At 37.5% G+C, this 16057-nt stretch overlaps 1 protein-coding gene across 1 annotated transcript in view; it reads right to left on the bottom strand.

The window, feature by feature from the left end:
* LOC150084621 (serine/threonine-protein phosphatase 2A 56 kDa regulatory subunit gamma isoform-like) overlaps window positions 1–16057 on the bottom strand; it is a 387095-nt gene that overhangs the window by 249273 nt on the left and 121765 nt on the right. Inside the window, exon 6 of the mRNA XM_090376516.1 lies at window positions 549–641. Coding sequence (XP_090232642.1) covers window positions 549–641 — 93 coding nt within the window. The remainder of the gene's footprint in view (window positions 1–548; window positions 642–16057) is intronic.

Below are 16057 nucleotides of genomic sequence, written 5' to 3'. Positions count from 1 at the left end.
CAGGTAGCCTACGGATAGTCTATTATAAAAAGTCAAAATTTATCAAAACTTATGCACACAAACACTTACAGACCGTACATGGCACCATTCGCAGTCAAGAGAAATGTAAACAAAAGTAAAGATGCAGTATTAAATCATAACTGCGTAAAATTAACTGTAGTACATACTGTAATGTTTGTGCAGGTAGCAACAGTGGTATCGTCACCGTCCTCCACACACCGGGTGGAAAAGGGCCGGGTTTGAATCCCGTTGATGAAGTGAAGAACTTTAGTGGGCTTTTTTCACTCCGTGGCTGAATTAGTCGGTCTCAGGTGTAGATAGCAAGGTTCCACCCCAGAAACTGGGGTTTTTTTCTTCCAGTTTATATTTAAGTTTTTATTATTTCACTATACTGAAATAAATCAAAACTAAAATAAATTGCAAAATCAAATTATCTAGATATTCCTTTTTTATAATGACACCGACTCATATAAAATCTGTGATTAAAATAAATTGTGGAATTAAAAATATACTTTTTCAGACTTTAATATACAAGAAAGTAATTTTACCTGTAATACAAATTTTTGATCAATATATCGCTTTGCAGCATTGGGAAGAAAATCTGGGGACTCCAAGAATCGAAGAAAAAATTCATACACAATCTGAAAATACAAAAAATTAAATCTAGCTTTTTAAATATAATTTGAAAGTAAGCAGATTTTATAATCTGATGTGTTATTTAAATACAGAGAGAGAGAGAGAGAGAGAGAGAGAGATCATACCACAAGTAAGAAGAACATATCCCCTCGTGACAAACAGAGAAAAAACAAGTTAGTTAATGTATGCAGTACAATTCAGATGTTAGCAAATAGAAACAATTCATAATTTATGAAAAAAAAAAAAGAAACAAGCAAAAAGTAATGACATTTATGTGCAAATTGAGAACATTTCATTTCTGCACATTCACTGCATTATCCATTCATTGCCTCCAACCAGTGAATGGCAATAAACATGATATCCAATGCTTCCATTACAACTTACAATCTAGCAACAGCTAATGTGACATGTATGAAAAATATATATATAATTAATTGACAGATTTCTATCAGTCTAATTTGAATGAAATTTGGGATGGCTCGACAAATCATTAAAAAAGTCCCAAATTTGTAATATTTCAAGAAAATCCATTCACTAGGTGTCCAGTTCTTACATAAGAGGGGGAAATGGTAATAATAACCCTGGTTGGAATCAATTTCTTCCCTGCAATAATTTAAACAGACTCTCATACGAAATATGTTCAAAAATGTGCAGATATGTGTGTTTGGTCTTTCAGGTTGTCACAGACATTCTCTCAGATATGCCTGCTTGACTGGCATATCACAGAGAATGTCTGTGACAACCAATTGTCTTCCGAATAACTTACGTTATTCGGAAGACAATTACAATTTTAAGGGGTGATGCACTTTCTTTGAACACCAGTGTATTTAATTTTTGATTCCGGGGTGCACCAAAAACTTTTGGAGACCACTGTCTTACAGAATCACGACGACCCCCCCTAACGTTCTGTAGTCCAATTGCATAACTATACACATGGGAGCACTGAATTTGAGTTGGATTTTTCGGACCAAATTGTTACACCCTTTTCAGCTTCAAATCATCAGCAAACTTTGACAGCTCCTTTTGGTCATCCTCATCAATATCATTTATGAAAATTAGAAATAAGATGGGTGAGGACCCAACACTGATCCCGAGGGATCACTTGTTACAATGGTCCACCCTGAAGACCCACCATGTATCAAAAACCTCTGTCTACTATATTTTAGCAGGCCTGAAATCCTGTGCAGGATTTAATAATTAATCCCAGTTTGTTCCAGTTTATATAACAGCCTTTCACAAGGAGCAGTATCAAAAAATTTTACTGAAGTCAGAAGAATATAATGTAATTTTCAAAATTGTTTCTTGCATCCAGCTGTTTAGTAGCTTCATCACAGTAATTTACCAAATTGTTCGGACATCACCTGAATGAATATGGGATCTGTTAAGGATACCATTCCTATTCAAATTGTTCTGAATTGCATACTTAAGAAAAGACCCCATGATCTTCCCTACCACTGATGTTGTTGTTGAAGTGGGATTTATTGGCACAAGGGCTGCTATGGCCAAAATGCGGCTATAACTTAAGATTGTTGGTCAATATATGAAAGGAATTGTTCTAGAAGTGACTGTATACGTTTATCATTTTTAAGTATTTAAACAGTTCTGATAGATTGGCATCATCTCCAAGTATATGATCTAGTTGCAAGGGTTTTTTTGAGTTGGTTAAAGATCTGAAACATTCAATTCTAGTTGAACCATAGTGTGCACATTCAATAATAATGTCTCACTGTAAGAATGGAACTACAATGCAAGCAGAGAGGAGGCTCTTCTCCTAGCAGTAAAAAAAGGTGCGTTAAGTGCGTATGACCAATTTGTGCTCTTGCAAGCACGACCTCTTCGTGCCTGGTTAATCGGGAACTAGATCTCCATAGCTGTGGTGATCTAGTTCCTGAATAGTTCCCGATTATTTATTTCAAGAAGTTTGTTTGATATCTGATTATGCCACTTTTCAGACCACATCTCTGTACATATCCTCCGTATCATTGGCTTGTAATCAGAAAAAGGAACTGGGATGGGATCAAAGCAAGCAGGGTGTTTTGCTGCTTCGTCTGCACACTCGTTTCCTAGAATTCCAACGTGGCTGGGTATCCAGCAGAACGTGACAGTCAGCTTATTTTTATTGAGGTGATATAACTGGGATATGATTTGTGTGAGAAGTGGATGGGAACTTTGTGGCTTTTCCTGTAGGGCATTCATTGCACTTAAAGAGTCTGTGTATATTATGACCTGGGTATTTAGAAGATCATTAAGGAGATTTAGAGCCATTTTGATTGCATATAATTCGGCAGTAAAACACTGCATTCACATGGTAATTGTACAGAAACAGTGCATGTAGGACTGATTAATGCAGCTCCCACGGATATATCAGTTTTGGATCCGTCTGTGTATATCTGAAGACTGTGAGCATTGGTCAAAGCATGGTCTGCATGTAACTGTCTAAGATTGTGGTTTGATAGGGAGTGTTTTCCCCACTGTAGAAAATAGTTATCGCAAAGAGGTATATACATTGCCCATGGTGCTTGTACTACATCTGCAGCTTGAGAGATGTTTCCTAGACAGATGTTCCAATGTTTGGTTAGCTCTTGTAGCCGGATACCAGCAGGTTTGTTTTCATTGGGTTTATTTTTATACAAATTTTCCCACTGAGGTTCAAACAGATATGTCCAGATGGGGTGAGAAGGGAGGCTATGTAGTTTGGCTGCATAGTTAAGGAGCAATACTTTTCTCCTAAGATGTAGTGGTGGTTCATTGGCATCTATATACAAACTTTGCACTGGGGAGGTCTTAAAGGCTCCTAAAGCAATCCTCAGAGCACTATGCTGGACTGGATTGAGGGGGGCTAGTACTGTCTTACGCGCAGAGTCATAAACTGGGGCTCCATAATCCAGACGAGATCTTATTAAAGTACGATATAAGTGTAAGAGTGTGAAGCGATCGGCTCCCCATGTCACAGAAGAGATAACTTTGAGAATATTCATCTTTCTCATGCACTGAGTTCTCATTTGCATTATATGTGCCTGAAAGGTAAGTTTAATGTCCAGTACTAAACCCAAGAACCGGATATTGTTGCTAAGTGGTATTAGTTCGGCTCCTAACCTTAGCTCAGGATCTGGATGAAGCTGTCGCTTTTTACAAAAGTGAATAGCAGTTGTTTTTGTCCTGGATAGGCGATAGCCATTGTGGGATGCCCAATGACTCTATTTTGTTTATTGGGAGTTGCAGTTGGCATTCAATGGAGCACATATTTAGTGAATGACAGGATATTGTAAGGTCATCTGCGTATAGATAAGTGTCAACATTAAGCGGAATATTATCTGTTGCATTGTTCAACCTAACTGCAAAGAGCGTTGCACTAAGAACTGATCCTTCTGGGACCCCTTCTTCCTGAACAACTTTTTGGGACAGTGTATTGCAGTAAGGCACCTGAAATGTTCTATTTTGGAGAAAGCTCTGTATGATTAGTGGTAGCTGGCCCCGAAGTCCTGTGGCATAAAGATTTTGAAGAATGCCATAGTGCCAGGTTGTATGAAAGGCTTTTTCAATGTCCAGGAAGACCATGACGAGATGTTCTCTATGGATAAAAGCATTCCGTATGTTGGATTCTGCCTTGATCATAAGGTCTAGAGTTGACCGATTTTTCCTAAAGCCATATTGATTCTTCTCCATTAGCGAATAAGATTCTAGAAACCAGACTAATCGAGCATGAATCATTTTTTCCATTATCTTACCAAGGCAACTGCTGAGACATATTGGCCGATAGTTTAGTGGATCTGACTGATCCTTTCCAGGTTTAGGAAAGGCTGGGACAATTGAGTGGCGCCAAGAATGAGGGAAGTAACCTTCTGAGAATAGCCGGTTGAAATATGCCAGTAGTGAGTTCAGAGCTTGATTGTTTAGGTGTTTAAGCATCATGTAGTTTCCATCAGGCCCTGGTGCAGTATTCGCTGACCGGTTTAAGGAGCTCTCTAGTTCCAGTAATGTAAAAGGTCGGTTATATGAGAGATGCCGTTGTATGAAAGTTCAGTTTATACTTTTCTGCGTTGGCTTTATGCTGTTTGAAGGCAGGCTCATATGCTGCCGTGGCTGATATTTGAGAAAAGCATTCTGCCAGGGCATTTGCAATATCCACTGAAGAGGGAAACTCTTTACCCTTCCAGCTTAGAATAGGCATTAGTTCTGGGAGGTATTTTCCATTTAGTTTCTTTATTTTATTCCATATTTTTCTACTTTCAGTATTTTTAGTGATGGTAGAAGCAAACCGGATCCAAGAGTCTTTTTTTTGCTTTTTCTGCACGTAACATGCCTTGGCTTTGAGTTTCTTAAAATTAATTAGGTTGTCGGGTGCTTGAGAAAAAGATTCCATGCCTTATTCTGTTCTTTTTTAGCATCTCGGCAATCACGATTCCACCAAATATTGTCATACCTATGTGGACCAATTATGACTTTGGGTATGGCACTGATTGCAGCTGTTATTATCTGTGTAGTGATATGGTCGGTAACATCATCAATAGGCTGGTTTTTAATAACTTGATCGTCAAAGGAAATTGCATTGGTGAACTTGTTCAAATCTGCTTTGGAGAATTTCCATTTTATGGGACTGATTATATGTGAGGTTCTGTTTGTTTGCAATTTGCAAATAATCAGGTAATGGTCGCTGTTCAGTGGGTTATTTGAGACTGACCACTGAATGATTGGGAATAATTTTGGGGAACATATTGATAGGTCTATGGCAGTAAATACTCCGGTGGGAAAGTGGATATAGGTGTCAGTGCCAGTATTTAATGTGAGATTCTGGTTATCAATAACTGTTTCAATGAGTTTTCCTCTTTTGTTTATCTGGGAAGATCCCCACACAGGGTGGTGCCCATTGAAATCTCCTAGCAGAATAAAAGGAGATGGAAACTGCTTTATGAGTTCCTCCAGCTCTTTCACAGTGAATTCTTTGTTTGGGGAAAGGTACAGTGAGACTACGGTTAACATAACACTCAGATCTATTCGTACTGCTACAGCCTCTAATGTGGTCTGCAGCGGGATCTGTTTTGTAGGAACCTTGTTGTCGACAATTATGGCTACGCCTCCTCTTGTTGAATTAGTATTCTTTCTGTCCTGTTGATAGATACTATAGTTTTTGATCACTGGAGTCACTTGTGGGGCTAGATTGGTTTCTTGCAAGCATAGGATAACTGGACTATGTTGTTTGATTAGTTCATAAATATCAAAAATATTGCTTCGTAGCCCTCTACAGTTCCATTGTATAATGTTGTGCATTATTTAATTTTAGAAATTGTGTATGGTTCTGTCTGTTTTTTATATCCTGCCTGTTTGTCTCGATCTAGTTTCATCTTTTCTTTTTTTGGAAAAGTGGGGCGTCCAATTTCCATATCATCTTCTGCATGTAGATCTAGTATTGGTTCATTCTGTAGCGTACCAGAATCAATATCCATATTTGCTGAGCATGGTTGGTTTGAACTGTTTGGCGGTGATGCTTTTGATTTTGCAGTTTCTGGTAGGGTATCAGAAGCAGTTGGTGGAACTGTTAGCGGGGTATTGCTAGCAGAAGTTACTTTACATTGTTCTGTAGGTGACTGCTGTGGGGATGATAGCACTGATCGAGCCCAATCAATGAAATGGATGGTGGTGGTACTGTTACTGCCGTTTGTGTTGCTGTTGACTGGTATTTTTTTGTTGCTGCAGCATATGTAATTTTTGGCATATCGAGCATAACTTGCTTTCTAGCTTCCTGATAGGTGACCTTTTGTTCAACTTTGTACTTCTGAATCTTTTTTGCCTACTCTCCAGAGTTCGCAATTTTTTGAATACGCTGGATGCTGGCCTTTGCAATTTGGGCATTGTGGCTTTCTGCAGTGCAGTCAGTTTGTGCATGGTCTTTGGAGCCGCAGTTTAGGCAAGTAGTGTCCCCTCGACATACTGTTTGCAAGTGTCCAAATTTTTGACACTTAAAACATCTGATTGGGTTGGGAATGTACGGACGTACTCGGCAATTTAGGTATATGGCTTTCACACATGATGGTAAGGTAGGTGTATCGAACGTTAGAATAATGTTTCTAGTTGGAACAAGTTCACCATCCTTTTTAATCATTATTCGTTTTGCCTGGACGACTTTTTGCTCTTTTAGTTCTTCGATTATCTCATTTTCAGCGAATTCATCAAGTCCCACTCAGCTATTACTCCTTTTGAACTATTTAGTGTAGCATGAGGGGTGACCTGTATAGGAATTCCTCCAAAATTTGATAATTTTAGTAGAGCCTGAGAATGCTGATATTTCGCTGTTTCAATCAGTAGATCTCCGGATCGGAGTCTTTTCACCATTTTCGGTGAACCAGCCACGCTTTCTAAACATTTCTGAATTAGAAATGGTGAAAGGGCACTCATAAGCTTGGATGAGAGAGAATGGAATATAAGGAATGTTGGGAATTCCTGCTGATTCTCATTTCTACGTTGTCTTTTGGTTTGTGATACGTCATTTTCGGTTTCAATCAGGTCATGAGTTGAGCGTTTAGGCTCAAGTGCGGGATAATTGTCAAAATCCATGATTGCTCCTTTTGGCCCCGGAGGATAACTTTTCCCTCAGGTTACCGGCCCCGCCACGTGGAGGCAGGAGCGGTGCCGCCAGTGACCAAGCGATCAGAGGTTAGTGGTTAGTGTGTTATATAAATTAGTTCAATATACAAGAAGAAAGATACCTTTCCTTTCTTTTTTGAAGAGCTTGCTTCTTTATTCAGAAGAGCAGAAATGAAATAATTTTGCAAATAAAGACTTGATTCTCAGTAATCTGCTGATTCTGGAGAAGTCGCTTTGAAGTTCACTTTTAAAATTCGCTTTGATCACTCGCTTGGCACTCGGGGTCCCTACCACTGAAGTAAACTCAGTAGCCTACAATTACCAAACTCCTTTTTACCACCTCCTATGTGGCTCAGGGAGACATTAGCCCTTCTCCAGTCTAATGATGCACTCATTTAACATATACATCAGTTTGGCACACTTATATGTAGACTTTTTAAATTATAACTGACTCTATGTCATCCTTCCCCTGGAGCCCTGCTCTTCTTTAACCTCACTGACTTTTCTAACATATGCAGCTCTGAGATCGTTATATCACTTATTTTAGAGCACTCTGACTCCTTACAATTCCTCAGAAATATGAGCTTGTTTCTGCCTGTAAATACCATTAAGAAGTTAATTATTCAACCCATCTGCCATTTCTGCTGAGTTTTCTATGGTCTTCCACCCTAATAAATTAATTGGGGGCTATTTGATTTAATGTTCTTTGTATTAATATTTAATGTGTCTCCTTTTTTCTTTGTATTCAAAGATGGAAAGAACTCCCTTTCCATCCTTAGATCTCTACACTAGTAGTTCTTTATAATCGTTTTGCTCAAATTACCCTATCAGTGGTTTGTTACATGTTCTCCTGTAATGCTCATGCGAATTGAAATTGTGTGATACAGTAAACTGTCGAAATAATGGCACTCCCAAATAATGGAAAATTAGAGCTAACGGCACGCTGAGATCGGATGTTTACATACAGTGCAGATGCCTTGCAGTGCCACAAAAAGAAAACTGCAAGTAATGTGATTACTGTATTTGTTTACGTTGGCAATTTTGAATGTGAATTCTGCACTGATTACCATACTAATCTGATTACCAACTGCAATGTATACCATACTACATTCACAATCCACCTGGAATACTGGGTTCTCTAATCGGGAAGCCTGGTTGTGGAAAAAGAGTTATTTGAGGTTCCTCTGATGGAAACAAATGCTCATTTTGCATTTCTTGGTAGTTCTGGTTAAGGAATTTCTGATATCACTAAACATTATATTGCCAAAAGTAAGCAAATACCTTCATGTTTCAAAGAAGAATCTTTTAGTGATACAATAATTAATATAATGTCAGTCCACTTTTAGAATTAATTACACACCATATCCTCATTAGCAGGCTCTGAGGATTTTTGAATACAGCAAGGCTGTATTTTGGTCCTTTGCCCAACACCCATGAAGTCAATTCAGCTATTGACTGCATACATGTTGGATTGGCCTGCAGCTGACATTCCAGTTCATTTCCAAAGTGTTTGATAGTTAGGGCTCTCTCAGTAGGCCAATGAAGCTTTTGCAAGCCCATGTCTTAAAAGTAAGTCACTACACGCTGGCTGTGCAGTATGACATAGTGCAGTGTCACACTGAAAGAGAAAAAAAGCCCTCATATTGCTGCCATATTGTGGAGAGAGTGAATTGTCTGCAATGCCAATCACATGGCACTCAATGTTCCTACAAACAACCAATGGTCCAAGTCCCAAACCATTAGAAACAATCCCAGACTGTGAAGTAAAACTATTACTTCATAGTCTAGGATTGTTAAGATAGCATTCTGCATGTATCTACTGCTATCAGAGCAAAAAAAACCACGTACTGTGATTTGCTACTCAACACAGCTATTCAACATTCCGTGAACCAGATATGATGGGCTATGATGTTTGGTTTGTGTGTTGCAGCTTTTCTGTAAAATCTGCTACAGTGCAACTCCCTGTATACTGTCATTAATCTTCCTAAGATCAGCTCCTTTCAGTCCCCATCATTTTCAATACTGTCAACCAGGAGGCTGAAAGTACTCCTGTAACTGAATACTGTCAATCAGGGAGTTGCTACCCCCCTCAAGTAATGTCAACAGGCAGCTGACAGTATTTGATAACTAATGAATCTACAAACAGTAAACACTCAATTTACTGGACCCTGATATAACGGATTTACGATTTAATGGACTGGACAAATAATAATACAGTAATGTTCATATTAATCTTGACCATATTATCTTTTTTAGGTTATACAAAACTTCAGTGTTATTATCAATCAAAAATTAATAATAATTACCTACTTTTATTTTTATAATCAAATTCAGGAAATTCTTTTTTATTCTTTCTGAAAACATGTTCAAATAGCTGTTTTTCCAGATTACAGATAACAAATAAGAGCAGGCGAAGACTTGTGAGCTGAACATGACTCTGGACACTAAACTACAAGTTTACCGACTTGCTTTGTTTTGGTCTCAGTCTGCAGTCTGAGTCTACCGACTTGCTTTGTTTCAATCCCTGGGCTATCTAAATACTTCTGGCAATAGAGTGTACACAGAATGTTGATAACTTGGTTTTGTTCCACATGCCCACAGTAGTGGCATAGCAAATTGTCTTTTGGTAATGATACAGTCTATGAAATATTTGTGGTTAATCATTAATAAAAGGATTAAACTTGGGTTCTCTGAAATGCTAATTCACTTGGGTTCTCTGAAATTTCTAATCACCATAAGAAATTTCCACATTGTCCCAGAAAATAACAAGACATAAGTACCAATGCAGGAAATTAAGTTACCCCAAGCAGCTTATTCAGACAAATAAAGGTCATGAAAAGGAAAGATGAGCCACTAACCTCAGTCCTGCAACTAATTATCTCTGAAAATGATATAACATATGGAAGAGTCATTTCATAGCTCAATTTCCAGTAATGGAGATTTATCTCAATTTACAAAGAATGAGAAAGCAAGCATTCCTTCACAAATATCAGTGATTTCTGGCATTGTCTCCATTAATCAAAAACTGTTGCATGACAGCTGAAACATTACAACATTGTAGTAAATATTTTTCATATTGTGTTTTATTACTTATTTTAATAGAATTAGCCTAGGGTTAATTTTTGGATATTGTAACTGTCCAACAAACTTAAGTGCATTTTAAAACCTACTAATTGTGTGTCTCAAATTCAGGTGGCCCATGTACTAGTTAAATACACATATGTGAAAAAAAAAAAGGGGGGGAGGGGATTCAAGAGGGGAATATTTTTAATTATGGAAGGAAAGACTTCAGATTTTAACAAGACTAACTAGATTGCATATAGAGATCAGCTGTTAATCACTAAATTCACGTGGTAGCGAAAAAGTTTGGTATTGCTAAAATTCACGTAGTAGTGAAATAGCAAAAAAAAATTACTATTTATCGATTTCCTCTAATAATATGACAAAATCTTCTGTAAATTTATTTAAATTATCTACCTTCACAATGCTATGTGTGGAAATTTATTATACAATTGATTACTCTTTGGCTGAATGCAAATCTCCTTACATAAGTTCTACAGCAATCCTTTTCCAATTTAGATTTATGCTCCCTTGGGTGTTCCATCAGAGAAAGAGCAAAGATGTAATCAGAATTTAGTTTACTTATCCCTTTTAAAGCTTTATAACTTCAATTAAGTCACCCTTTAGTAATTTACAGAACCTCAGGTCTTTCTTGATAAGAACATCCTTTTTAGCACCAAATAAAAATAATCTTGTTATTTATCTCTGAACCATTTTCAGCAGATCTATGTGCTCCTAGAATGAGATTTCCAAACCTATATGCAATATTCCAGATGTAGTCTAAGCACTGCCTCATAACAATGGGATAACTACCTCTTTGTCCCTGCTGGCAAAGTTGCTGTATATTGTTGAACCCTACAAGCTATTCTCACGGCTTGTTTATGTTCAACTCATGAAAAATGAGTTGAGTTGTTCCAGTAGTCATCTTTCTTTCCTTCATGGTGTCTAAGAAGAGAGAAAAGATAGCTGATGCAATCACACAATTAGGAGATTTTGCTTCACTCCAACTGTGTACATTTTATAATTACAAGCATTATCTACAGCACAACCAAAATGAAGTTGTTGGAACTACAAGACAGCAATGTAATCTCACCCAACTGTGTAGAGAAAGTCTTGTGGAATAAGAAAGGTTGTCTGCAACAGATCAGGTATGTCACTATCTTGATTAATGTTACCGGGATTTAAGTCCAATTATGCAGAAATTCTTTAAGCTGAAATCATGTCAGTCAAGGTCGCCAGGTTGGAACTCATAAAAAGCAAGTCGCCAAGGTTCACAGAATGATGCTGAGATGTAAAACTTCCTAGCTGAAGCATGTAATGGAGACCCATAATCTAGTTGAGATATTATTTTAAGGTGGAGCATGGAATAAAGGATTTCATCCCTACAAGAATAATTTCACTAATATGATCTGAGAAGACACCGCAAACTAACCAAGGAAAAGAAGAAATCTCACAGATCATCCTACTTTGCATTCTTGTAATGCCAAACGAGGCTGAGAACAGCCACAAGAGAAAGGCTCCATTGGAGAAAAGACCATTACCAAGTTATGATCTGTGGTGCATAGATGGCCACTCACCTAAACTACTTTGAACAGCTGTTCATGAGAAAAAGATCTAAACTGTTGGGCAGGATTGTCTGGTATTTCTGGTAGGTAAACGGACAATCTGTTCAAGGTCATTAGTAATTGCAAAAGCTTTGGCATCTCAACCAGCTGGATCCATGCTACCAGAAAAGAGCAGCCAGTGAAGTTGTGAACATTAAAATCAGTGAGAAAAATTACTTCACTCTTAGGAAAGTTGAACTAAAGAGAGTAGAGTTTCAAAGAAAGGAAGTCAAAGTGTTCCAAATGATTGGCAGAGTTGGAAGAATGACAGAGGCAGTAGATGAATTTGACAAACTAGGGTACAAAGATTTTAAGCCAGAGAGGAGATAGAAAAGAGGAGATTCCAAAATACTAAGTCTCTGACAGGGTATACCAGAGCAGGTATATGCACAAGTACCAGCTTTGAAATTAATGGAATTGTATGGTGAATAATTAGGACAGCTGAGATGATCAGTGGCTAAAGCAACCGATAATTGGAATTCTGTCAGAAAAAGTAAGTGGGGCTTAGCAGACTGCAGGTAGAAATGAACATCAATGATATCAAGACCATATATATTTGTGAAATGAGTGAGCAAGTTTTGAGAAGGTTCAGAGTTTGATTTGTTCTATTAGTTTGACTACTTATGATGTATTCAATGGTAAAGTAAAATTAGGGGGAGCTCCAGGTTGTACGTAGTAATGAAATTTTAGAATATGGAGTACATGCAACAATATACCAAGCTCCTTGGCATAACGTGGCCTCGACAATGCCCTGAATACACACTACTCAGCTACCCTCCAGTCACTGTCTGGCAGATTATAGGCAACATGATTATACACTGGATGCCAACCTGCAAACACCAATTTAGAGCTGTACCCTCACAGTGTAAGGAAGACTGGATCTTGCCATGATACTTATCATAAACTCCAAAGACATCAATCATCAAAAGAGATGAGAATTGACAAAGCTTTGGTATGGAGACCAAACATAGGTTTCATAACTTTCAGCCTCCAATAAGCAAAGTGGACAGGTTGAGGTTCACCTACTATTAATTTATTAATCTGACTGTAAACCCCAACTTCTAAGTGAATGGCAATTATAATTAAAGTAGCAGGCACGATGTTTCAAGATGGTGGATCAAAATGAAAATGCCCTCAATAAAAGGAGTAGTCCAGTATATCCTCACTTGTAATGCCAAACAATACAAGCCTGTAAATTTGGTTTGAATTATCTTGTAAACACAAGATCTGTGAAGTGATGATCTGTTACTTATAATTTATGCTATCAAGTTTGTTTCAACACATACTATAAATTTCATTAGTATTAGACTGTAAATATCAGTTCATAGAATTCAAGCAGTGTCCATCTTGTTTTAAGATGGCAGATAAAATTCCCACCCAAAAGTTACCAGACATCAATGAATTTGGTAAAGTAAAACAAATTGTTGGCACATTCCCAGCCCAAACCAAATACAATTTCACAACGTACACGATATTGTTTTCCACTTTACCTCTGTGCACTGATTAGTTATAAAAAAAAATATTGGTGTCAACCAATATTTCATACTATAGCTGAAAGGCGAATTAAGCATCCATTGATCAGGCATTTTTATGATTTTTTTTTTTTTTTTTGTAGTTGTTGGCACGTCGGCTTCTGTGGCCATAATGCACCTCCCAAGGTTTTTGCAGTACTTTTATCCAAGCCCGAGGTGGGATTCAAACTCGCGACCTTTGGGTTGCCAGGCAGGTACTTTACCCACCCGGATAGCCCGGTCGGCTCATTTTTATGAATGGGTTCTTGGTGCTAAAAATGCTAGAATTTTTCCTTCTCTGACATGAGGTGTGTTATAGGCCTAATGACTCTAATGAATAACATGAACAACTGTACAGATAAAATAGAGCAGGCCAGTAAATCAGATTGTCTTATAATGGGGAATTTTAAATTCCCAGACATTGATTGAAACTTGTGGATTGGTCACTCGCACACTAGCAAGGCTTTTGAGGGCTTTATTGGATAATTGTTTTCTACATCATCATGTTCAAGAGGCAACCAGAGGGAGTAATACTCTTGATCTGATTATCAGCAGTGATTATTCGTGCATTAGGAATCCGCAGATAAAGGAACCGCTAGGTGGCAGTGATCACAGTGTACTGATGTGGGATTTACTCAAAGATGTAACTATCATCAGGGGTAAATGGAAGAGTTATTGCTTTAGTAAATGTGACTACGGTGGTCTCAGACAGTTTTTAAATTCTGTACTGTGGGACCAACTGATAATGTTACCAACAGCAAATTCTAAATGGGAAACTTGACTTCCCATTTAGAATTTGCATTTAGAACGCACACAACAGTCTCAAATAACAGAAGCAATAACCAGTTATGCAGCCTGTAGCATATCATATAATACCAACGTAAGATATATGGTACACAAAAAGACAAACATGAGTGGAGTGAGGAAGTGTTGGGGGAAAGCGGGGAAGGGATAAGGAGGGAGAGAGAGAGAGAGAGAGAGAGAGAGAGAGGTCAGCAGCCTTCTCATAATCAATGCAACCTTCAAGCAGCCTCTATATATATAGTTAATTTTGATTATTTTGCCCTTGCCGAGAACTACTCCGAGCAGCACATTAACCTTTATTCCTGCAGTCACACTAAGTTAATTGACTGCTCCCATGATTTTAGCCAATGCTTCTGGCTTGAAGCAATCCATATTTGTACAGCAGGTCCCAGTGTTAACAATAACAGAGACATGAATACATCCCATTATGGAAAGCTGCAATTCTGTTAATTTTGCAATGACAAGTACTGGTGAACATCCCATGCCACTATTAATTTATATGATGTTTTTTGCTGCTAAATGTTAATTCTTTCTTTTTTCCTCCTCATTACCCCCCCCCCCCCACACACACACATTTTTTAGCGTTTTTTTTTTTTTTTTTTTTTTTTTTTTCCTCCCTTAACTTTGACACTGATTATATTTGTCATTTGCATATCATAAATTATGGTGATAACACATTATACTTTAAATGTTGCATATAAGGAATGACAGCCTATATTGCCATTTTAATTTTATATTAATGCTCCTGTTATCTATTGCTTTTAAGTTTATAAAGAGGCTACTCACCTTAACCTTCTTTCTTGTAAATTACAGCACTTTTATTTTATTTTAATCAGTTCTTAACTGGTTTTACTATTTTACAATATATATAACATACAGTAGAACCTGGATAAGAAGTTCCCCCGTACTAGGTTTGGTTTCTTAAATCCCATTATCAACTCTATATATTGTAATGTATTATTTTCCCACGAAAGAAGTTTCCCAGGTAAAAAGCTTTCCCAAAACAGTGTATTATTATAACAACGTTTCCCCACCCTAATACGTTTTTCTAAATATAAAAATTCTTTATTTTTATATTAAAAAAATATTAAACAATATAAACATTTTGGTAATCGAACAAGTCAGTGCATAGCATCATTTTAGTTCGTAATAAATCACCGAAGCAGGTGAAATGGCATCATTTTTGTTACATCTCATATTGTGAATGCCTTCATGAGTTGCCCCTGATACTGCACTACCTCAAATAAGCAACACTTCGCCAGTGGAGAAGACTAATGTTAATTAATCTTTGGTGGATACCACCACCACCACCCTGGAGATGTAACAAAAACAATGCCACTTCAATTACTTTGGTGATTTACTTGTTATTGTTATTTGGTGTTTAGGAGCATTAGCAACTAAGGCCATATTGCTCCGGGGATATGCGGTGATCATTCCCTGACCTTTCCGCATCCTCCGTATTTAGTGGTCATGAGCTCGAACCCCGGTATAATCAAGAAGCGTGTGCTACACACTGCTGCTCCTGCCCACCAGGCTACGGAGGCGCCATAAACATTTTTATATAATGGAAGTGACATATTGCATTTGTTTTCATCAATATCCATAACTGGATAGCACTGACCATGTGAAGCACAGTTTGCCGTTAAGTTTTGATGGTTCTAAACAGTTCTGAATTACTTAGTGGATTGTTGCTATGTCTTATTGTAATTGTGACCTTTTAAGGTATGTTGAAAGCTGAATTTTTTTATTTCTTTTATTCTATAGAAATATTTTTATTCTACAGAAATACTTTATTTCTGTGGATTACCATTAGTATTTTTGGTAATTCTTTAAAGAATAACTGTATTTTTGTCTATCTAT

Source organism: Mastigoproctus giganteus, chromosome 6 (assembly GCF_048544385.1).
Source record: "Mastigoproctus giganteus isolate SK-2022 chromosome 6, ASM4854438v1, whole genome shotgun sequence".
Classification (NCBI taxonomy): domain Eukaryota; kingdom Metazoa; phylum Arthropoda; class Arachnida; order Uropygi; family Thelyphonidae; genus Mastigoproctus; species Mastigoproctus giganteus.
Note: the sequence above shows the minus strand (reverse complement) of the source record. Positions and strands in the feature narration are given on the sequence as shown.